At 43.0% G+C, this 23,872-nt stretch overlaps 1 protein-coding gene across 4 annotated transcripts in view; it reads right to left on the bottom strand.

Moving 5' to 3' along the window:
• The window catches only part of JADE1 (jade family PHD finger 1), a 47,016-nt gene that overhangs the window by 16,195 nt on the left and 6,949 nt on the right, over positions 1-23,872 (bottom strand). For all 4 annotated transcript variants that reach the window (XM_058803967.1, XM_058803968.1, XM_058803969.1 and 1 more), the window contains exons 2-5: positions 21,793-21,870; positions 7,842-7,924; positions 4,415-4,572; positions 1,332-1,519 (exon numbers count right to left, since the gene is read on the bottom strand). In XM_058803967.1, the coding sequence (XP_058659950.1) occupies positions 1,332-1,519; positions 4,415-4,572; positions 7,842-7,924; positions 21,793-21,844 (481 nt within the window). In that variant the 5' untranslated portion in view covers positions 21,845-21,870. The remainder of the gene's footprint in view (positions 1-1,331; positions 1,520-4,414; positions 4,573-7,841; positions 7,925-21,792; positions 21,871-23,872) is intronic.

The raw sequence follows: 23,872 nt of genomic DNA, 5'->3' as shown, positions 1-23,872 counted from the left end.
AGATCTGGAAAAAAGCCTGGCTTTTGTCAAGACATCATCTGTTTCTTTCATGTGTTGGTTCAGAATGCGAAACAGAATTATAAATGGTCATTTTGTGGTTTACCAGTTCTTCAGCCATGCCAGCAATGGGCCACAGCCAGGTAAAACATGTTTGACTAAATTGCAGTCCAAAGCAGGGAAGTGCCACAGGGCCAAAACAAAAACCAAAGGTGTTCACCAACATGTCCAAACCTCTTCTACCTGGCACAGCATTTTCCCTCTGCCAAACAATGTTTTGGAACTACAGCACACAGTCACAGTGAGGCTTGGGAGCTCCCTCCAATAAATCAGTGCAGGAATTCCTCCCTGATCCATTCCTTGTGCCACTCAGCTGGCAGAGATTCTCTAAAGCTGCCAAACAACTTGTCTTGCCTTCTCTGCACTGAACACCATGAGCTAAAATAATGAAATAGGACTATCTGGAAAAACTACCAGGGTGGTCTCTCTGATGCTCCCTTGGAGAACAAGGATGGCAAACTGGGAACTTTGTGAGATGGAAAGCAGTAGAGAAAAAAAACCAAAACATGTGGCCAGATTCTGACCAGGTCTAAGCAGATACAACACGGAGTTACCAACATCTATCTTAGGGCTTAATCACATCAGCTCTGCTCACATGATTACTACCTCCTCATACATCAACTGCTTCCTACTGCTGCCTGTGGAAACCCAGGGCACTGGGAATATTTCTCTGTCTGCTCTGGAGTGTCCTGACCCCCAGGGGAGCACTGACTTTGACCCTCATTCATGGAGAATGTTTCCTAGACTTCAAGACACACTAAAATCCACAAAAGTGTGAAAAAGATTATAGAGAGTAGTGTAAGTGTATCACTTAGTGAGAAATTTAAATTTTGGGACTTTTAGTATGTTGTAAATAGAAGCAAGATGGAGGGCACAGGGTGTCATCCTAAGTTTCTTCTTCATGGGTTTGGGCAGCATATTGGGTAGTATTGGGCAGAAAAGTCTGCATTGCATACTTCCAAAGATCAGTTATCAGGCTAAAAAGGAAAAAAAACTAAGTATCAGTTCTTAATTGGCTAGTTTAGTCTTAAAAGACCTCGTAACAAGAGATTGTTGGCCATTTTGTACCTTCTAATGAAAAGCTGCCAAACTCACAGTAATGAGACTGCTTTACTGGTAAGAAATAATAAACACCTGAGTCCAAACACAAATTACTGTCTCAAGCACCTTCAATCCAAACCCAAAAGAACAGACGACCGGTACCCCCTGAAATTATTCTTAAGGCTTCCAGCTTCAAAAAGAAACAAAAAGGCAGCAAATCCCTGAGTGCTCACCCATTTCTTTGAACTCCTCATTGGCCAGCTGCAGCCATGCCACGTCCACGTCGTTGAGGTCGTAGCGGCACACGCTGTCCGCCAGGGTCCGGATGTCCACGTAGCCCAGCTCTGGAGGCTCCGCGCCCGAGGACACGATGAATTTCCTGGGCCGCGTGAAGGTGACGGCTTTTGTCTCGGACACCACTCTGAAACAGACGAGGCAGGCAGCCGTGAGGAGTGCTGGGAGGCTCAGCTCTAGAGAATTTCAAATTCTTTGCTCTAAGTGACCAACAAGCAGCAGCGGCGGCCACCTAACTGTCCCAGCAAACACCTGGCACCACTGAGGTGGGAAAACAGTTCCAGGCACTTCCAGAACTCATTGGGGTAAGAGTTTATCTGGAGTTGTCTAGAAAACCAATTCATTGCCAGAATTTTAAATTAAATTAAATATTAGACGACAGCTGTGCTTGCTCTTACCTGAAATTCAAAATTTTAAAGCCAAAGCAGGGATGCTGTATTACATACTGGCTGCCATATATACAAACGTTAAACTCTGGTTTAAGACTTTTTTTTTTAACTAAAATACTGACCGTAAGAACATTCAAGGAAAAAATGAAAAAAAAACATTTCTGGCTATCTCAGTAGAGGACATTGCCCTTTCTCTTAGTCAACAGCACACACTGACACTGAGCTTGGATGAAACCCACCTCACAACACAACCCTAGGTCCCTCCAGGAGCAACAGGCCACACTGTCAAATGCCTGCCTCCTGCACTACCACTGGAGGTGAATTTTTGGGGTGTTGGCGCCAAAAGGGAGGAGATTGCACCACCCTGTGTTGCCACAACTCTCCACTGGGAACAGCTAAACCCCACCAGGAGTAGGACAGCCTCCATACCCCGCTCTATTCTGTCCCCAATGTGTTAACTCCCAGCAGAAACCCTGATCTGCTGCTGCTGCTGTATTTGCACAAACAGATCTCTGTAAATCCTCTACCAATTTCAGTCTTGCATATCCCTCAAGCTTCTAGCTTATTTCCCCTCTTCTAGCTTATTTCAGAGAAATGGTGAGCAAGAGCCAAATGCTGAATTTGGAGCTTCTGAGGTGTTGTGAAAAATACAAATGTGAATGGCCTTGCCAGCCTAGCTGCGCTGCCCAAACTGTTTCTGGTCATATTACAGTGTTCAAATGTTACAGACTATTGTGTATTCACAATGTACTTTAAACTGGGCACTTCTCTCCAAATCTTATCATAAATTCCTTCCTGAGCACCTCTCTGTGGAAACCATAACCTCTGGGCAGCACCTTGCCACAGTAGTAGCACAGAAGAAACAAGCACAGTGACTCTGACCTCAAAACAACTCCCTTTCCTGGCTTTATTTCTGCTAGAAAGAAGTTAAAAAAAAAGGCAACCCCTACTACAGACTGAAAGTCATTGAGCTGAATTGTCATTCTGAGCACATGTTCACAGTGAATCTCCACACAGCCTCACTTCTGTCTCCTGCTCATCTGCCCTCACCAGTCACGGCCTTGTATTCACTGCTATGTTCTCCCCATACAGCCTTGGCTCTATGATCTGCCTACAGCTTATTCCATGTACAGAACCACCCTCTTCCCTCCCAAACTCAGGCTCAGAGCTGTTCCTGCACTCCAGCAGCACCAGGGCAGGGCTCTCTGAGTGTTCTGTAAGGGAGCAAAGAGAACAATACCCAGGCATCAAAGGGCCCCTGTGACCAGCAGGTGAACAGTAGAAAACAAGGAGTGGTGCCTGCTGTGCCAATACCTACCCCTGTGCTGCCTTCTTTCCCTGCCTCTCACCTTAAACTTGGGGCAACATCTCTATTGCTCTCTCCCAAGTGAGTACCTGGGCCTGCTATAGCCACCAAAGCCCCTCCTGACAGACACAGGGCAGGGATCCCCTGGGAGATTTTTCCTCAGGAGTGTGTGGCCCTCCCACAGCCTTGGGAGATGCTGAAAGAAGAATCAGAGAGGAGCAGGCAGTGTGAGTGCACATGTACAGTGTGTGTGTGTGTCTCTGCAGGGACTGGAACAGCTCAGTGTGGAGCAGGGAAAGGGTTCTCATCTCCTGCACTGCTGAGCAGAGGGCAAAATGCCACCTTGTCCTTGGAGCTCCAGGTCCAATCCTTCAGAAGAAGGATGGACAGATTTCCCTGATGTGCAGGTTAGCCCCTCCTAGTGGGGCACCCTGCAGGTGGCTGCACAGAACAAAATCAACACTAACAAACTTTCCTGAGGCCTTCATCCAAGGCTAAAGCTGGCAGATACAGACCATTCAAGAAGCAATCAGTGCTCCATCATCACAATTTTTTTTTGCTGTGTATCAAGGACTGAGCTGCTGTGGTCCCACCAGCAGTGGTGGGTTGTTTGGTAATGCCTTAAGGGCCAGTCTGGACTGACTCAAAGAGATCTAGAGTGATTAAATGGCAAAAATCCTTGCTCTTATTTTCTCCAATCCCTACTAAGCATAAAATGGGCTGCAGCACACTCCTGCCCTTAGGACTGCAGTGTTTAATTTGCAACAGGAAATAGTATCTATGTGCAACAAACATGGCAAGGAAAATAAGGGGCTTTTGGATAAGAGCTAGAAAATCTCACATTATTTAGTTACATGAACATCTGGATGGTTTTTAAAACAGTTGAAATGTTGCACAATCAATTTCTTAGGTTAATAAAAGAAATCACAAAAAAAGCCCTATGAAAACAAAATAAATGCTGTGTTTTCTCTAGCCCTTAAGCCTGGTTTGTCCAACTGTTCCTTGAAAAGAACCTATGGCTTGGAAATAAGCAGAAGGAACACCAGCCAAGGGCTCTTCCAGCAATGATAAGTGAGCTCAAGTCTGGATTAAAAATAGAAGCTATTTTTAATGTTCTCTTATCACATCCCATTGCCAAAAACAGTCCTTTGACATTTGTGTTCCACATGGGCAGAACAGGCCTGACTCTTGACCTCTCTGACCATTCCAAAAGGTGATTCCAGGTTCATCTCTGAGAACCAAGACCTTCCTGTGCAACCAAGCTCAGGAAGTCAAGGCAATGCAGCACAAACATGTGTGTATTTATTCCCATTCCTCCAAATGGTACCTGGCTACTGGTTCTGGGATGGTCCCTGGGCTAACAGGCACCTGAACTCCCTTTTCCCACTCCTGCCTCCAGGGATCTGCCAGCACATAGTACTCATCAGGGTTCAGCTGGAAGGAGTCATGCAACTTCATGGCAGTGATCAGGTCCGTTCTGAACACCTGCAAAGAGAGGCACCAAGAGAGAAAAACAGAGACACTGACATTTGATATTGAGCATTGACAGCTTCAGGGTAACACAAGGGCACTGTGCCACCAGCCCACTGCAGAACAGGGACTGGCTTCACGGCAGGGAAAGGGGTGGCTGAGGGCACAAATACTGACTGCATGATTTCACCTAACTGCACTACACGTCCTGCAGCTCCTCCTGCACTGCACACTTGCTCTAAAAGGTGTTACTCACTTTCATCTCCATACTGGCTGCAATAAAAGCTGCAGGAGCTCCAAGCAGCACAAAAAAAAAGATTCATTTTTGCTCCAGGCTTTTTGGAATTTTTTTTTTAATTATTGGAGCTCTGACTCATACCAAGACATTCTAGAAATTCCCTGTGGTAGAAATCAAAGCATGACTCCACCATGACCAGCCTCAAGAGGAAATTCTAAGAAGATGACTCTTTGTGCAAGTACTTATAAAAATAACCCAAAAGATAAAAAATAAAACCAAACTGGAATTCTGGAGGCAGCTCCCCATTCAGCACAGCTATTTATTCAATCAGCTCCAGACACCTCTGTGTCACAGCTGTAATTTTCCTTTGCAAAGGCATCAAGCTCTAAAGCCAGCAGGATGTTTGGCAACCTGTGGGTTAGCAGCCACCAATAAGCAGCCCATGCTGTCTTCAACAAGGCACAGAATGGAATAAAAAAGGGATTCACTCCTGTGGCAGCTTCAGCCAAGTGCTGCTATCACAAGCATCCCAACTACAAGCCTGCACTTGCTGACACAAGTTCCAGCCCTTCCCACCCCCTGCTCCCTACAAAAGGCAAGGCCCTCCTCACCTCCACAACACTAATTTCTAACTACTCCATGCCTCATTCAAAGGAGAGGGTTAAAAAGCAAGGTGACAAGAAGATTAGCACCACCAGGACAAGAAGATGACAGGTAGAGCTCTCTGCAGACTTCTCAGTCAGTGGTGGTCAGAACCAGCATCCACAGAGCCCCACACTGCAGCTACAGCAGAAAAAACACTGGATTTTCAGGGCAGTGCTCCTAGACTCCTTATGAGGCTGCTCAGGGGGCAAAGTGACCCATCCTCCCAGCCCCAGAGCAATGGCCATGCTGTCACCTCAGTCCCAGCTCGCTGCTGTGTGTGGCTGAGGCAGAACCAGATGTGCACAGACAGCAACCAAGGCAGCCACTCCCACCATCCACACACCTGAAAACCCCGGATTTTTGGGAAGTATTTTAGTCTATCTGATAGCTAATTGCATTTCTGAGAATGTTTTCAAGTGTGATTTGCCTTGCCACATCTCAAAACCTCTCCTCCCTCCCAACACACACATACTGTCCCACTTCTGTCTACATATGTTTCTGTTTCTACTCTGGTTTTATCATTAAAATAGCATCAAATCATGACATTTTTCTTAACACTTGTCTTGACACGTTCAGGAAAAACTGCCAACATTAAAAAGTAAAGAAAAAGATTGCCATAGGAAGAACAGGGTGAATGCTGGTAATGAAATATAATGAGATGTTTAAAACAATTAAATTACGAGTCCTGTGAGGCTTCAATCAAGAAATGAAAAGTAAGCCACAAAGTAAATGGGCTCACAAAACAAACAAGCACAGCTGGCCAAGGGATTCTGCACTTTTAAGTGATTTGACTTAAAGCAATCAAAAGTCAAATTAAGAGAAGACTAAAAATATAAAATGGGACGCAAACCTTGCTCAATCTCAGAGCCAAAATAACTCAGGCTCTTGGATAAATTTGTCACAAAGCTCCCTCAGAAGCAAAGCTAATGCAGCACCTGACAGCCAAGAAACTCCTTTCCCAGGCCAGTGGCCCCATGACACCATTCTTTCTGCTCTGGCTGCTGATGCAATCAGAGTGCCTGGAGGAAAGCAGAGCTTACAGAAGTGCTGGCTCTCAGAAGCACTAAACACTTCAAAGCTAAAGGGTGAAACCCTGGCCACACTGAAGTCAGTGGGAATTCTGCCACCAAGTTCAATGAGCCCAGGATTTCACCCAGGGAGTCCCTGCGTGTCACTTTGCTGCCAGCAGTGAGCAGGGACAGAGCAGGGGGGAGAGGCTGGAGAGCAGAGCTAAAGGGAAGCACAAGAGAAGCTCATCCAGACTGAGAAAACAGGAGAGAACAGCACAAAACTGCAGAGATTCTGACAGCAAAAGGTAAGGGAGAGGAGAAAGCAGAAGCACACAAAAAACCCAACAGCAAGACTCCTAATTATCTCAGATCATTTCTTGATAGCCTTTCACAAGGTGGTTCTCAAAAGGAGGTATAAGGGGCTACTTCTAAGAGATGCATGAAAAGTAACTAAGGAAAACAAATCTATTGTTAACAAGAATAAATTCACCAGGGATCTCCACATTGGCAAAAAACAAAAGGTCTTTAACAGCCAACAAGCAAAGGAGTTTGGAAACCACCAGTACTAGGCACAGTTCACACTGAATGGCATTCTCCTTGTGAAAACTCTTCTCTGAGACTCAGGTACACTGTCATTAGGGAGATTAATAAAGCAGTTTTTCCTCAACACCACCCACTAATGTGTAAAGAATACATGTCCTGGGCAAGTGCAATAAATGAGAAATTCCATCCCCCAGAGCTAATCCTTTCTTTGCAGCTTCTACAAAGTCTGCAGTGTAGTATTTTGCCTGAAGCCAGGAAGATTCAGCAAGAACATTTCCAAAGAAATGGATCACATTTTGTGTGTTACTAACAGCTGATCCAACCTGGAAAGTTCAAAGATTTTTATCTCCCCTGATAGCATTTCTTCAAAGCACTAGACGAGACAGAACTGTCAGGAAGCAGATTTCTAGTTTGACAAGCACTTTAGCAAAGATCACACACACAGAGCCCCAGTACAAACTATGAAATAAATGCACCTAATGTAAATTTCCACTGTTCACAAATCAAGCTGCAAATAAACCCTGATGCTTAAAATAGCACAAGAAAGACTCTGCAGCTATGCTGAATGGGTGTCAGACTACAACAAAATTCACAGATAGAAACTGGTGCTGGCAGGAGCTGTGCCAACAGCTGAACTCTCTAATCTTCAGGGCAGGGGGGAGAGGGGAAGAAGGGGTGAGGGAGGGGAAGTATGTGCCAGCCAAAATGTAGGGAGGGAAAAAAATTTAAAAAATAAAAAAAAGTAAATGAGAAAAAAGGGATCCATTACCAGAAAAGATGGATGGATATATTGTGTGTACAGGCACTTAGAGAGATGTAACAAAATGCAAGCTAAATTCCAGAAATACCTCAGAAGGTTTGCGGTCCTCATCTCTGGAGCACGAAGTCCTGCGACGCTGAGATCTGGAATGCTGGGACCAGGTAGACAGACCTGGGATACAGAAATGATAATTTGCAGGCTTCTGTGACAAACCCCCAGGAAACTCTTTCAAAAGCCAGTCAATCCTGAATTTCTGTGGTCACTCTCCTGGGTGTGTTTTGTTTCCCATCTCCCAGCTGAGGTGTGCCTGTCCTGGCTGCACTGCACTTACCTGCCTTCCACCCAGCATTCCAAAAAAGCCACTTCAGAGCATCCTTCCCCCTGAGCATCAATAAATGACTTCCTGCAGATTAATAACTGACCAGGAGCTCTGCCAACAGCCTGGGATGTACTCTTTGAAGCTAATGTCCTAGATAGCTACACTGGTTACCTGATTTCTGCTGCAAAATGAAGCACACTGCCACACACACACACAGTAGAGCCCACAGAACAAGCTGTTGTTTCCTCTCCCCAGCAAATCTCCCAGTGTGGCTGCATGATTTTTGTCTGCATAATTATTCACTACATTCCAAACAAATTATACCTTTTTGCCTTGAAAGTGTTTGACAGAGTCTCTGTCAGCTTTCAGAAATATTGTAACAGGAGGGAAGGAAAAAGAGAAAGAATCTGCACTCCTTTGACAAGATAGTGCTTTGACACCAGAATGTATTATACCTGTGCAAATCAACCAATTTCAACACAGTAAGATTCACAGGTACAGCAGGTATTTTCCACTGCCAACTACACAGCAGCAATGAAAATAAAAAGCCAATAAATCTTTCTGGGTTGCAGAGATGAAGGACTTGTACTAGGTCTATCTGATAGGGAAGCTAAGTCCTATGTCATTAACTCAGAATTTGCAGATCTGGACATTAATTGTAGACAAATTGAAGCAAACTGATGCAAAAGGCTTCCCACACCGCTCATTCCTTCACTGTCTGTGCATAAGCATGGTAGGAGTAAAATGGGTAAGGCTACAGTCTGCAAGAGCAGCACCACCTCACACCAGCCCACAGAAACCTCTCGAGGATCAGAAAGCACAGGATGGGATAAGTTCTCTATTAAAAATGTTAGCAAACCATTGTAGAAGTCAAATAGCTGTTCAACATCTTAATTGGAAAGGTATGACTGAAAACATTTTGGTTTTAGTTACCTGTTTGTCTTCTCTTTTCAGCTAGTGATTACATTAAGTAATCTGCCCTGATAAAACCTCTCTGGAACACAGCAATGAATAACAGACATTACACAGAATATGCATAATGGTCAAAATTGAAGCAATGTTCCCAGGAAATAGCTAAAAATCTTATCTCTCGAGGTAAGAATACAGAGAGGATGCTTTTAAGCAAATATTAGTGTTTTAATATAAGAGACGGTGAAGTTATTGGCACTCTTCCCTCTTTCTATGAAGGGGAAAAAAAGAAAGAAAAATAATAACTGACTGCCATTTTATTAAAAGCCAGACTTCCAAGATCATTTAACTACCAATTGTTCCCTTGAAAACTGAAGAAGAAACACAAGCAGGAGTACAAACTTCTTGTGAGAATCCTATCAGACCATCCTCAAACTCTCCTTAAGGTCAGAAGGGAATAAGTAAAATTCCTCACAAAAACTCTGAGATGTACAGCTAAAATGCATGACAAAAAAATCCAGATTTATTTCCTGTAATGCAGCAATGTAAATATTAACATTTTAACACTCAGAAGTGATTTCTTTAATCAACAGCCTCCCTAGAAGACACACAGCACATACACACCCACACAGATTACTATTCAGTTCTCATGGGTTCTGATATTTTCCATTGGCAAGACATTAATATCTGGCCAACTAGCTGCCACAAGTCAGCATCTGGAAATTTCCAGTTCTTTTGTGGATCTGAGTGGTTTTGTACACTGTTGGACCTGGGAGAGAGAGCCTGCTCACAAGAGAAAGAATTAGGAACAACAAGTTGTATTGGCAAGGGGTGTTTGATTCAAGTTTTGGTGAGTATTGTAAATGCAGGCAACCCCAGCGAGGGGAGAGAATGATGCATCTGACTCCATCTTATCAGAAGGCCAATATATTACTTTATTATGCTGTGTTACATTAAATAATACTACACTAAACTATACTAAAGAATACAGAAAGGATACTTACAGAAGGCTAAAAAGATAATGATGAAAACTCGTGACTCTTTCCAGAGTCCCAGCACAGCTTGGCCCTGATTGGCCAAAGAGTGAAAATAACCCACAGCAGAATGCAGTGAAACAATCACCTGTGGGTAAACAATCTCCAAACACATTCCAGGTGAGCACAGCACAGGAGAAACAAATGAGATAAGAATTGTTTTTCTTTTCTCTGAGGCCTCTCTCGCTGCCTTTCAGCTTCCCAGGAGAAAAACCCTGGGTGAAAGAATCATGTTCAGGGAATGTGAATGCCATGGGTGAGAGATGAGTCTGGAGGCTTTAACACAGCTGTTCCCAAGTAAGGCAAACATGTGGCAAAATTAGTCTAGTGGCAGTGTGATGTACTTCTGGGTCTTTACCACTGTCCTTTAATTCAGCTCTGATGACAGCTGATCATAAACTGAATTAAAAAAAGAGTATGGGCAGCTTTTTCCAGGTCTCTCTCATGCCACAAAGAAGCTACAAAGGTGAGGAGTAAGACAATCCCTGCCATATCACCCATCTCCATTTCCTCACTGTGTCATCTTACACATCAGAACAAGTGTCTTAAATGCACCCTTCTGTGTCCATGTACACAAGGGTTTGGTCACTGGATTAATTAACTGTTCCACGTTTCACAAAAGGGCAACTAACTCTTATCATCAAAACTACAGGAGCTTCACTTTAAAGGATTTTTTAAGCGGTGTATGAAAGCACACTACATAAAATTTCCATGCTTAAGAGACAAGTCAAACACAGCCAGTCTTCCTCAGCATTTATTATAATGAGGGGGTTTTTTCCACTGAATAAGGAAAGAAAGTTTCTCAGGTAGTTCTGTAACAGCCTCTTCCTTGCACACAACACTGGTGAACTCACAGTGGAAACACTGTAACTGAAGGGGCTGCTGGATTTTTCTGAGCAGTGCAAACTACATAAATGCTAGGAGAAAACAGTGGAAGAATTCCTCATGGGACTGAGGTTTTACTACACACTGCAGCTAGCAGATGACCTTTGGCAAGGGCTCCACGTCAATAGGGAAAACATTTACTCACTGAATAAACAAAGCCAGACTGTAAGCCTTGAATTCAGATTCAAACCAGCACCACTGCGTAGACAAGAAAGGAAGAAATTAAAAGAGCCAGCCAAATGACAGCAAAATATCCAGCCCATGAGAGTATTGAATCTAACTACTTCTGAAATCCCAAACAGAGTTTCAATTCTGCTTCCATCAAAGCTAATGGGAAAATGTCACTGTCTTCACCAGTGCCAAGCCCAAGGCACTGAATTTCCCAAAGCCCTCATTAATAAGCCATCCACCCACTCTGCCTACACCAATAGAAGTGCAGGAGGAAAATTTAGGATGTTATTTGTCTATTAAGCATCCTTGCCATATTTTCAGACTAAATCCAGAAAAGGGACCTCACTGAAAGCAGCAATTCACAGCCCATTACACCTCCTTCAGTGGTTAATGATCTGATTTGTACATCTGAGTGCATGCAGAACCACCTCTGGATTATACAGAAGGCAGAATCTACTCTGGTCAAAACAAAACACAGGATTTAAAAAAATCCAGCTCTTCTGTACTGTAATAAGCACGTGAAGCTAGCTCAGTGATTTCAGGAAGATTCCAGACACTTCACCAAAATCATTCTCTTCCATTAAGTATCCAAAATCACTGTGTTCATCAAGTTTTAAGAGTACTAGCCCTAGTCCCAAACTGGATTAGGATCACCAAGACTAGAAAAGCACCTAAAGATCAAGACAAGAGTTAAACTCTGTTATGGTAAAACAGAATTCATTTTTTTACAATAATCATAAGGCAAGTCTGAATCACTGGGATTTGGAAGATATAAAAGTTGTGTAAGATACCATTATATACCTCATGGGAAGAATGAGTTTCTCAGCAGATGGAAAAACAGTGAGATGTTAAGAGAGCCCATGCTACCATAAGCCATGTGAGAAACAGTAAATATGAAAAATACACAAGTCCAAGGCATGAAGCCAAATACAGACATCCAAAACATGCATTTCCATCATTGTTTAGACATCAGAGATAAAAGGGATCTTATTAAGAGTTACATGAGTGGATGAACACAGTAGCCTACTGAGCATCACCACTCTAGGAGAGAGACCAAGATTATTTGGATTCTCTCACAGTTCAGATTCTTTCAGATAATCACAGTGTTTGTGTGTTTTAAAAGGATTTCATCACTGAGAACAACGGGAGAGGGATCCTACTCCTATTACCTGCTCTTAGTTCTCCTTTTGCATTTATCTACTTAAAGGAAAAAAGCAAAAAGGAATCCCAAAGCATGAAAAAGGTGTCATCCTCAGCAAGGGAGGCAGAGCTCTAACACACCACTGGTGCTGCAAAGGATTTCTCAGACTCAAACAGGAATTTTTTTCTGTTCCCCAAAGCTGCTATGAACACCTCACACTGTAAATACAGTGTTCTTATAATACTGCCACGGGGTGTATGTAACACACACACCTCCTGATAATAAAAGAAAGCAATCAAGGAGCGTGCATTCTTTTTTCCCCACTTGTGAAGAACACAGGCTTCCCAAAAGGAAAAACTTAATCAATTTTAACTGCATCATTTTATTAAATGATCTGTCAAGAATACGTTTTCATCCCAAGGAAAAAAAAATCCAATCAAAACAGAAAATTGCTTGGAACCAATAAAACAATTCAAAGCCCCAGGGAATTCTACCCCACAACTAATACACTGCTCAGCATGAGCAGAGAAGTCTCAGCTATTAGGTATCATGCACAAGGCTGTTGTAAAGCCACCTGTGAGGCACCCAGCTGTGTCCCTGCAGAACTACCTGCTGCTGCAGCCTCTGAACACTTCAAAGCCTCACTTCTTTACACTTCTCCCACGGTAAATCCACTGCTGGTCCCCTGCTCCAGCAGGCAGCACGACACAGCAAAGCAGCCCTGACACAGATCCACGTCTGCCTGTCACTTGCAGATGCCTGTGCTGCTTTGCAGCTCACTCTGAGACCAACGAGGTGCTGCTGCCAACGCTGTCACAAAGATCTACAGCCCGGGGAGAAAACAGAGGTGTTCAATCTCTCCATTTAGTGCTGGCCCACAGCTCCTTACAGCAGCACTTAGAAATATCTCCCTGCTTGGACTCAAATTCCAGCACAAAGCAAACAGAAGCAAACTATTCTGGGGGCAGTTTCCACTACGTTAGGCACAGAAGGAGCTGGCTGGGCCAAAGTCTTCAGAAAGCAGCATGCAAGCAAACACCACCTAAGACAGAATTTCACAAAGCCAAATTTCCTTTCTCACTTTCCTGGTGCTGGAGGGCTTGCCCATCTATCTTCCTTATCTTTATAGCACATTATAATACAATAATCTCATCCAAGATCAAAACACAAGAAGCAATAGTCTTTTATCTCTTGTCAACAGCAATGCTCCTTGAAATTCACTATCAGCTGACGACTCCCCAGTTGCAGCTGCTGAACAATGTGTGGATCCATGAGATCTCTGCAGTGCTTTACAGCACCACAGCACAAGTGCTCAGCCTCTGACACACATAATGAGCCATCCCTGCAGCTCCCTGCCACAGCCACAGCACTTTAACACAAGTTACCACCTGTCATCCCTTTCCTCAGCAGCACGGGTTTGAGTTTTAGCATCTCAGAACACACACAGGCACAGGTCACTCTTATAGCAGTGTGGAATTCCTTGACCTCATCTTCTTTTTCAGCACAAGACCCAAGTGCCACTCGAGCCCCAGACCAATTCCCGTGGTAGCAATGTTTTACCATAAGTTTTAAATCAAGTTTACCACAGGTTATCCAAGTCAATTTGAGCACCTCCCATTCACAGGCTAATAACATGATGTTGTCAAGGCCTTGAAACTCCAGTGGACTTAGGTGTACTCAAATCTAGCAGTCTTGCAGAGAAAAATTAATGTGCCTCTCCAAAAATGAATCATGGCATCACAGAATGTGCTGAGCTGGAAGGGACCCACCAGGATCATGGAGTCCAACTCCTGGCCCTGCACTCCTCCCCAGGAGTCACATCATGAGCCTGAGAGCATTGTTCAAATGCTTTGTGAACTCTGTCGGGTTGGTGCTGTGACACTGCCCTGGGGAGCTGTTCCAGTGCCCAAGCACCCTCTTAGTGAGGAACCTTCTCCTGATGCCCAACCTAAACCTCCCTGGTTCAATTCATGCCATTTCCTTGAGTCCTGTCCCTGCTCATGAGAGGGAAGAGATCTGTACCTGCCCCTCCGCTTCCCCTCACGAGGATGTTGAAGATCACAATGTCTCTCCTCAGTCTCTTCCTCTCCAAGCTGAACAGACCAAGTGATCTCAGCCACTCTTCCAGACCCTCCACCATCCTTGTGGACCTTCTCTGGATGGTTTCTCATGGCTTAATGTCTTTATTATATTGTGGCACCCCAGAACTGCCCCCAGCACTGGAGCTGAGGCCACCCCAGTGCAGAGGGGACAATCCCCTCCCTTGCCCAGCTAGCAATGCTGTCCCTGATGTCCCCAGGACAGGGCTGCCCTCCTGGCTGCCAGGGCACTGCTGACTCATATTCAGCTTTCCATCAACCAGGACCCCCAGGACCCTTTTTGTGGCACTGCTTTCCAGTATCTCATTCCCCAGTCTGTCTGTACATCCAGGGTTGCCCCACCCCAGGTGCAGAATCCTGCACTTGTCCTTATTGCCCTTCATTTGGTTGGTGATTGTTCATCTCTCTTATCTGCTGAGCTCTTGCAGGGCCTCTTTGCCCTCAGGGGAGTTGACAGCACCTCCCAATGAAGTGTCCTTGGCACAGTTGCTTAGCATTCCTTTCAGCTCCCTGTCCAGGCCATTTAGGAAGATGTTGAAGAGCACAGGGCGAGGAGGGAGTCCTGATGTCACCCCACTCCTTATAATCCTTTGTGCCTGACCCATGAGCCAGTGGCTCACCCATCATGTGACAGGGTTATCCAGCTGTGTGTTGGACATCTAGTCCAGAAGGATCTTATGAGACACAGTGGGCAAAGCTTTGCTCAACTCCAAAAAGACTGCATCTACTGGCTTTCTTAGATCAACCAAGTAGGTCACTCTGTTGTAGAAGGATTCAACAAGCAGGACTTTCCCCTCACAAAGCTGTGCTGGCTGGTTGCATTATCCTACAGCTGTTTTTCAACACCTCCCCAAATAATCTTTTCCATGACTTTACCAGATTAAATTGATTTTTTCCATGATTACTGAAGTGACACTGACAGACCTGTAGTTTCTGGGATCTTCCTTCTCATACTTCTTGAAAATTGTGATGACGTTTAACAGCTTCCAGTCAGCTGGGATGTCTCAGGATTCCTGAAACCGTTCAAAAATCATCAAGAAATGTTTTTCAGTGACATCAGCTAGCTCCTTGAGGATGCTGTGATGAATCCCATCAGGCCCCATGGATTTGTAGGGATCCAGCTGCAGCAACAGATCCTGCACAAGTTCAGGGTCAACTGGGAGTTGATGACTCTCACCATGATGATCCTCCAGCTCAGGGCACTGAGACCCCCTTGGTCCATCATCAGCATTGAGGACAGGGGCAAAGAATGCATTAAACACCTCTTGCCTTGTCCATGTCCCTGTCCCTGTTTGTGGGGTGACCATCCTCACCCTGTAACACGCTGATGCTATTTCAATACTGCCTTTTGCCATTAATGTATTTAACAAAACTCTTTATTGTTCCCCACATTTCTGGCCACCTTCAACTCCACGTGAGCTTTGGCCACATGAGTTTCTCCCTACAGTGACAAGCAGCATCTCTGTGCTCTTCTCATGTCACCTGACCTCGTTGTACTCAGAATGCACCTCCCTTTTTTGGCTTACGTCCAAGAGGACATCCCTGCTCAGCCCAGCCTTCTGCCTTGCCGGCTGGACTTGCAACATTTAGGAATTGCCTGCTCCTGTGCCCTTAGGAGGTGGTGTTTAAAAACTGACAAGCACTGATGGACCCCAGCACCTGCAAAAACATTTTCCCAGGGGACTTTATTTACTAATTCCTTGAAAAGCTTTGTGGCCTGCTGTCCTCCTGTCCAGAGCTGCTGTTTCCTGGCACTTTTCCTCCTGTCAAATGATGGTGATCATTATGGCAAGTCCCTTCCTCAGATGTGATACTCTATCAGGCAAGATAAGCCTTTCAATCATTCTTCCAGGTTGTTCCAGCAACTTCAGCACAAGCCACTCTGCCCCACTCTGAGTTTAATCTCCCAGTAAGATGCTGGTTCTTACCATCTGCCATCACTCACCAACCCTTTTTCAAAGGCACACAATGACCACTGTCTTGCTGCTTTGCCCAAATTCTGAGCACTGTGACTACATTACATTCTGTTGTTCTGTCACCATCCCTTACCCTCCTGGCAGGTTGAGATGAAAAACAAAAAACATTCCTTCCTGCACAAAGCTCTGCACATGCAATCACATTTCAGGCCAGCAGCAGCTGCAATTCCACAGTAAATGACACACACCCCCAAGGTTATGTACTCAGTAACCTTTGTGAAGGCACCCTGGGATCCATCTCAAACACTACAGGAACCCACTGGGATTCAAAGCCCTTTCTAAATCTAAGATCCTCCTCATTCAGTCAGTGCAATGGATATTGGCAAAATTCGTTTAACTTTAAAATAACATTTGTTTAGCAATGATACAATAAGGGTCTGCCTAAATTACAGAACTCTATTCCATAATCCACAGGTATTAAATCTTTCATTTCTCAGAACTCACGTGAAATTCTGTATATCTGGGAAGTATTTTTCATTTGCAAGTGTCTTCAGTTCTCCTCTTGGACACTCTGCATGTAGGAGTGCGATAAATTGATAACCCCTCCAAGAATTAATGAAAAAGCAAGCAAATTCTGAATAAAATCATGCTTTGAATTCCTTGCTCATGGAAAACAGCACACAAACTCTCTTGGACACCAAGGAGTGCCTGGATTTCACACAATATCCCTTATACAAATGCCCATGAGTTTCAGACCTTTCTCAAAAACAAGCTGTCCACATGTCAAACCAATTTATGCAAAAAAGGAATGCCTTGAAGCTATAAATGGGAACTCCTCCACTGCACAACTTGATCTCACCAGGAAACAGCATATGGAATATTCAGCACAAACCACCTTTGCAGATTTACAGACCAATGAGACTAAAAAGCCAGGTGTCAAACACTGAGCAGGAAAGCTGAAACAGCTTCACTATCTAACATTTAATTAGAGTGAGACCCCAAACCATAAAGAGAAGGTTTAGCAACAGAGCAGCAAGCTGAAATGCAGTGTAACAAAATTTGCTTAAAAACTATCAAAGCCAGCCACCAGAAATCAGGAGTGTCATGGATTTGAGGTGAACATTACTGATCTCCTTTCTGCAGGCTTTGAAGAATGCAGCATGTACATCACAAGGCTTTTATGAAGGGCCTGGCTAATATGAATGTCCATTATAGCTGCTGTACTGCACTATCTGGAAGGCCACAGGAACAAACAAGCTCTGCCAGGTGAGCAAAGAAGAAAAGCTTTCAGGAGCAAAAACTCTTAGGCACTTCCCCAAGCCTCCTCTCTCAACACTATTCCTCTGTATTTAGACACAAGTTCAACATCCAGAGCAATGCCTGCAGTCATTTTTCATTCAATTATATTTCACGGGTAAGATGTTCAATAGTGACCTCTAATTTCAGAAAATTAAATCCCTGAGAACATGCTCAGATATCCAGGGACTCACTTCAGAACTGCCAGGCAAAACTGGCACTGACACCTCCTGCCCGGTACTTCAAATATGCTATTTTGGCTTTGTGTTGAAATGAGGATTTAGAATTCTGATTCTAAGGGGACACAGCTTAACAAGTTCTAGTAGTTAGGTTGAAGTACATGAAATAAATACTTTTGGGAGCTTAGCTTTAGGAAAATAATCAAGTCTGAGGGCAAAGAAGAGATGAGGAAAGCAAGGGTGCTGACTTTAGGTTGCAAGTCTTTAAAATTCTGCAAAAAACCACAAAAACACCCACACTAAAATATCTTACATGAGTCAGTAAATACATGTACATACTCCAGGACTGTAGCCATGCTGTTAAGCTTTCTTCTCTGCTCTATTTTGCCCCTAAATGAAAGCCATTCTCCCTTCTTTCATCTCACAAGATGAGAGCACCTTTTTCTCCCTCTGAAGAACTACTGTATCTCCAGAATAATTTATTTTTAGCACTTGGGTATGAGCTTTGTTTCCTTGTGACTACCAAGGAAACTGATTCAGTTCAGTGATCTAATGAAAAACAACTTCCTTTTTTTTCAATAAATTCCATTATTAGTGGCATCATTACTATTACATTCAAATATTCAGGATCCTGAGCTCAAGAGAATAAAATGTAGATTTCAAAATATTTTCCAGGTTGCACAAGCCTAGTCCAAAAAATCACCATCATTCAGGTTAGCCCAACCACATTTCCTCAGTGACCCTCATGATGAATTTGAGATGCCTGATCACAGCCTAGTAAAGCATGGCATGCAGAAATCAGCTGCACAACTGCAGCAGCTGGAGGCACAATCCTCATTTAGGATGAGGGAGAGCAAGGCTGAGCCCTAAGCTCAAAAACCAATGAAGCAACAAGTCCACTGGAGGGTCAGGAAACACCACTGACTGAAAGGGAAGCATGCGTTTGCCAACAGGATTCCAACCAGGAATTGATTAAAATTGCAGCTTTTCAATTAGGTGATGTCTGTTTGAAACACCCAGATTAGTCAAATGTAATTGTTGTCCCAGAATAGTCAAATTTAATTGTTGTCAGGCTCTGGAAACGGTGAGAAGGAAAAACACCCAGTGAAAAACTTGGAACCTTCAATACAGACCACAAAAAATCAGTAGAAATTTTTATATTGTTTGAGGGGGGAAAAAACTTGAAGCCTTCAATACATACCACAAAAAAATCAAGAGAAATTTTCATATTTTTGGGGGGAGAAACTTGCTTCCCCTTCTAAGACTACTGCAAGTACAGTGGATCAGAGATACTACTGGCAAAGTAAGAATACAGAAACAAACATAGTGAAGAGTAATCAGTAATTCTACCAAAGGCAAGAGAGATCCTGTGAAGGTGAAACCTGTAAGGGGACACCCTTGACATTCAAATAGAGTTGCAAGGAACCGCTGGTATCTCCTGTAACAGGAAAAGAGGAAAGGACCTAAGCTAAGTCAGTCATTCTTTTCAGGGAAGTCTGAATGACAAAAAGCCTTGGAAGTGCTGACCCCACATTAAACACTCCTTCTGAACATGTATATAGAAATAGAATGAGTATGCAGGAACCTATATCTTAATTCACCCAGTAACAAGAGGCAAAAAAAAAAAAAAAAAAAACCCAAACAAAACCCCATAATCAACATAATCAAGGAAAGAACAAGTGTAATGCAAAGGAAATGGTATATATTCAAATAATATTTGAAAAAACTTTTAAAATCTCACTACCTTTGCCATGCAATTCATTCAGTGAAGTTATCTGCAATAACCAGGCTTTAAAATAGATATATCATAAAAGGGCAAGAGGTTTCCTTTCCTTTTTCAAACTCATTTTCTTATATCATGATCTAAGGAGCAGATATTGTGGAAAATATAATTCACTAAGTTGATAGCTCTATTCCAAACAGTCATACATCAAATGACATTACAAACAAGCACTGTAATCAGCAACAGGTCAGTCAATGGTATCTATTTCAGAACTTCAATTCCAAGATTACTGCTTCATATTTTATTTGGTAAAAGCTGTTACACAAGGCACATGGAGAGATCAAAGGCTTAAAGAAAATAGCTAAGAGAGTGAAAATAAAGATTAATAATATGAAACACTATTTTATAAAGCTGCTAAGGAATGAAAAAAGGGTGAAGCTAAATTTTAATGGAAGACATCATGTGCGCTGCTACTTTACCTTACAAATAAAAACACAACTTTGTTTCTGGGAAGTACACATCACCTTCAAGGAAGTACACAGATTTCAATTTTAATAACCTCAACTAAACTTCTAACCAATAAAAACATGTCTGATTGGTTTGGGGTTTCTTCTTCCAAAATCCCCCAGCTGCAGGTAGCTCTCCAAAACCAAGCCCAATTCCTCACCTCTAACAGATTTTGCTCAATCCTTATTTGGATGAACTCCTAACCAAACTGCTAGTTCTTACCTTCTCTAATCTCTTCACCTTTACTACTGGATTTCAGCACCAGTTTGCCCAGGGTTGTTTAGAGAGGCAGCTTTGGCCATACCTGAGCAGAGGCAGCACAGACACACCTATGAAATGCATGCAGGTGAAGCACATGGAGCCACAGTGTACCACAGGGGTAAATTCTCAGAGTGAAACATTCAAAAGCACCTAGGAAACCACCCCAATCATTTTCAGACTGAAATTTTAGAAAAAAAAACCCAGGCTTAAAGATGTGCATCCAGATAGGTCAAATGAAAACCACAAAAACCTCCCTGACAACTGGCTAGGCTGCAGTATTGCCAAGTGCAATCAACTTGCTCATTTGGGCAAATAAGACACCTTGGCACATTCCCCAAAATGGTATTTTGTCCCTCCCCCCCCCCACCCCTTGTTTTTTCTGCTTAAATGAAAGATTATCAGTCCCTGGAATCCAAATACAAGACAGAGAGAGATATCACAGTGTGTGCTAATTAAAGCAGTACAGGAAGAGTTAAAAACCATAAATAAAAAAATAAAAACCGTCCTGTATCCAAACTAGTGATTTGCTGAATTCTAATTTTTGTAAACAAAGAAAATCTTCAAATGCAGTGATGAACAACTTTTATGCTCTGTTATTGTTTTCTACTTAAGCTTGAAGCACTATACTTGCCCATTGTGGAAGAGGGTGTGGGAAGACTGAAGCAAATTTAAAATCCTTACGCAAACTTCCATGGACAACGTCAGCAGATGTCTCCATGCTCACTCTGTCCTTATAATGATTAAATTATGCTGCTTGCCAAGGTTTCCAAGATGACCACTGACTTTTTGTGGGACACGAATTTGTAGAGAATTTTTCAAGTTTGACAGAAGGTTTATACTGTACGTATTTGTACAGCAGAGTGTGCTAGTTACAGCAGTACAGGAACAATTAAAAACCATAAATATACTCTGTATCCAAATTAGTGATTTGCTGAATTCAAACTCTTGTAAGCAATTCCTCAAAGAAAATAATCAAATGCAGCGAGGAACAACTTTTAGGGTCTGTAATTCTTTTCTGCTTAAGTTTAAGCACTATACTTGCCCACTGTGTGAGAAGACTGAAGCAAATTTAAAATCCTTATGCAAACTTCCATAGGCAGATATCTCCATGCTCACTCTGTCCTTATAATGATAATTTATGCTGCTTGCCAAGATTTCCAAGATGACCACTGACTTCTTGTGGGACATGAATTTGTAGAGAATTTTTCAAGTTTGGCAGAAGGTTTATATTGCATAGCAAATGACAATATAAACAAGCACTGTAAGAAGTAACAGGTCAGTCAATTGTATCTATTTCAGAACTTCAATTCCAAGATTAACTGCTTCATATTTTAATTGGCAAAAGCTCTTCTTTTATTTTATTCTTTAAAGCTACATGTCGTAGTTTAGCTCTTGTTTTATCTTGTTCACTAAAATGTCAGTTCAATGGGGGATCCTGGATCTGCAGTCCACCTGTGCTCAGAATGACTGAGATCATGACAACACCCATTGCTCCCAGCCCAACCAATGTGCAGAATGCCTCTGGCACATGGAGCACTGCGTTAGGACACGTTTTTCCAGCTCGTAACCTCCTGCACTCTCCACCAAAGGAGCACTTACTGCCATTGTCGTCAGAGTCCTCACTGCTGCTAGGAAGCCGATGTCGTTTCATGATCTCCCCGGGAAACAGCAGGCAGCCTGGGAAGCAATGAGACAGCACTTAACCCCAGGTAATGACACACACTCAGCAGCTTGCTGCTTCTGATGGCATGCGAGCATTTACAGCACACAAAGGAAAACAAACAACTCCAGCAGCAGCTGAAAGATGAACAAGGACCCTCTCAAGGGTGCTTAATTAGGCTGTTATCCTAGGAGCAGGTGAACAGCACTGGAGAGTGGCAGTGACAGTCCCACACATGCTTTCCCCCCACCAAAAAGCTGAATTTTGTCCTGAGAGGCCTTAAAATCACTAAATATCCGCAGCCAATGTGCTTAACTTCCCCTGCCTATTCTGCCACTAGATTCGCAATACAATAACGTTTTTCCTGCTTGTGTCAATATTTACTTTGGCTAATATATTTTTGGAGCAATTTTGTTCCTGTTCAAAGTGCCAGATTTACGAAATCGGAGATTAAAGTCATCCACTTACACATAAAAAACAAAACATCAGCAGTAGCAAGCCCAGTTCTCCCAGATTAACTAAACATGCATCATCTATGCCCTGGAAAGCACCACCCTCTAAGATGAGAGGGTTACTTCCTCCTGCAGGGACATTTCAGCACCATGCCTAACACTAACTGTTCTTTGGGAGTAAGATTATTCAGATGATTACTCAGAGGCTCCTCCAAATTGCCAGATTTCTACCAATACCAAATTCATGAGCACGTGGGCCAAAAGTTTCAAATCTTTCTAAGTGGTGCTCTCATGGCACTGACATTTTCACGTGTATTCCCTGTGGAATGAAGCCAAATTCAGTAAAAACAAGGAAGCTGTAAATAGCTAGTCAGTATTTACATGTAAAAAGCTATTAAAAAGTGCAAGTTGGAGAGCAGGCAAAGACACGACAAGACAAGTCCAGAAAGGCATATCCACCATAAGTTAAACTGACAAGGACTCTAGATGCACATCAAAACCCCTGAGTCTTTGCTTATCACATATCAATCTTGGTATCAGCAAGGTCTGGGCACTCTGCTGGCAGCAAATCCCTCATACCCACCTCTGCACACAGATTTGGAGATCAGATGTCAAAATATTCCTTTGCTTCTAGCTAAGTGCAGAAAATCTAACCTTATTTCCATGTGAGCTCAGACTTTCTCAAAACCTCTCAACAAAACTCCTTGCAGTGGTCCTTCAGTGCAAGAATTAACTGCTCCAATTCTGTTCACTGAGAGCACAGATCAATTTTTGTAAGAAATTCAGTAATGCCTTCAACTTTTATAAGACTGATACCCAAAATAAGAAAACCCAAAAAACCTAAAAAAGCCTGACACTATTTACAATAAGGCACAAAAATATCTGCTTGCAGAGAACTTAATACAGTGCTAAGAGCATGAGCATTGCAGGATTGCCTCCTTTTTCATATTACACCTGTAAACAGAGTTGGGGGGAAGCCTCCCTCCCACAGACTGACTTTTCAGAGTGGGATTTAACACACCTGTCACTGAAACATGTAACAGTTTTGAACTGCAAAGTTTGCTCACTAAAAAGAAGCTGAATGGTTCACATCACCAAGACCTTTTGTCACCACTTCATAGAGTAAAAGTTCACATACAGTGTCTGATGCCAGAGAATAAAGAATCATCAGTGACAGCCTCTTACAGGGCTAAAAGAATTCTCTCCAAAAATTGCTTTGAAGCAGGCCAGAACTTTGTGTGTATGATGGGAGATGGAAATGCTGCCAGTGGATAAATACCCACACCAGCCAGGACCATCAAAACCCACTGAATACAGATCTGGTATAAATTTAAGAGATCCAGAGCCAAATTCCTATACAGTCACTTAGAAAGACAGAAAGCCAATATTCAGATCCAAAACAGGCTAAGACAGAGCTGAAAAATCAATTAGTTCTTACAAGGCCAAAACTAGAGGGATGAATATCTATCTGTAAGGTACTTGTTCTATTAGTTCACACATTAATAACAGCAATGTAAAAGAAGATATTCACTTAGCAAAAATCTCCCATAAACAAAGTAAAGGAAAC

This window comes from Ammospiza caudacuta, chromosome 4 (assembly GCF_027887145.1).
Source record: "Ammospiza caudacuta isolate bAmmCau1 chromosome 4, bAmmCau1.pri, whole genome shotgun sequence".
NCBI classification, from domain to species: Eukaryota; Metazoa; Chordata; class Aves; order Passeriformes; family Passerellidae; genus Ammospiza; species Ammospiza caudacuta.
This window is presented reverse-complemented; position numbering and strand designations above follow the sequence as displayed.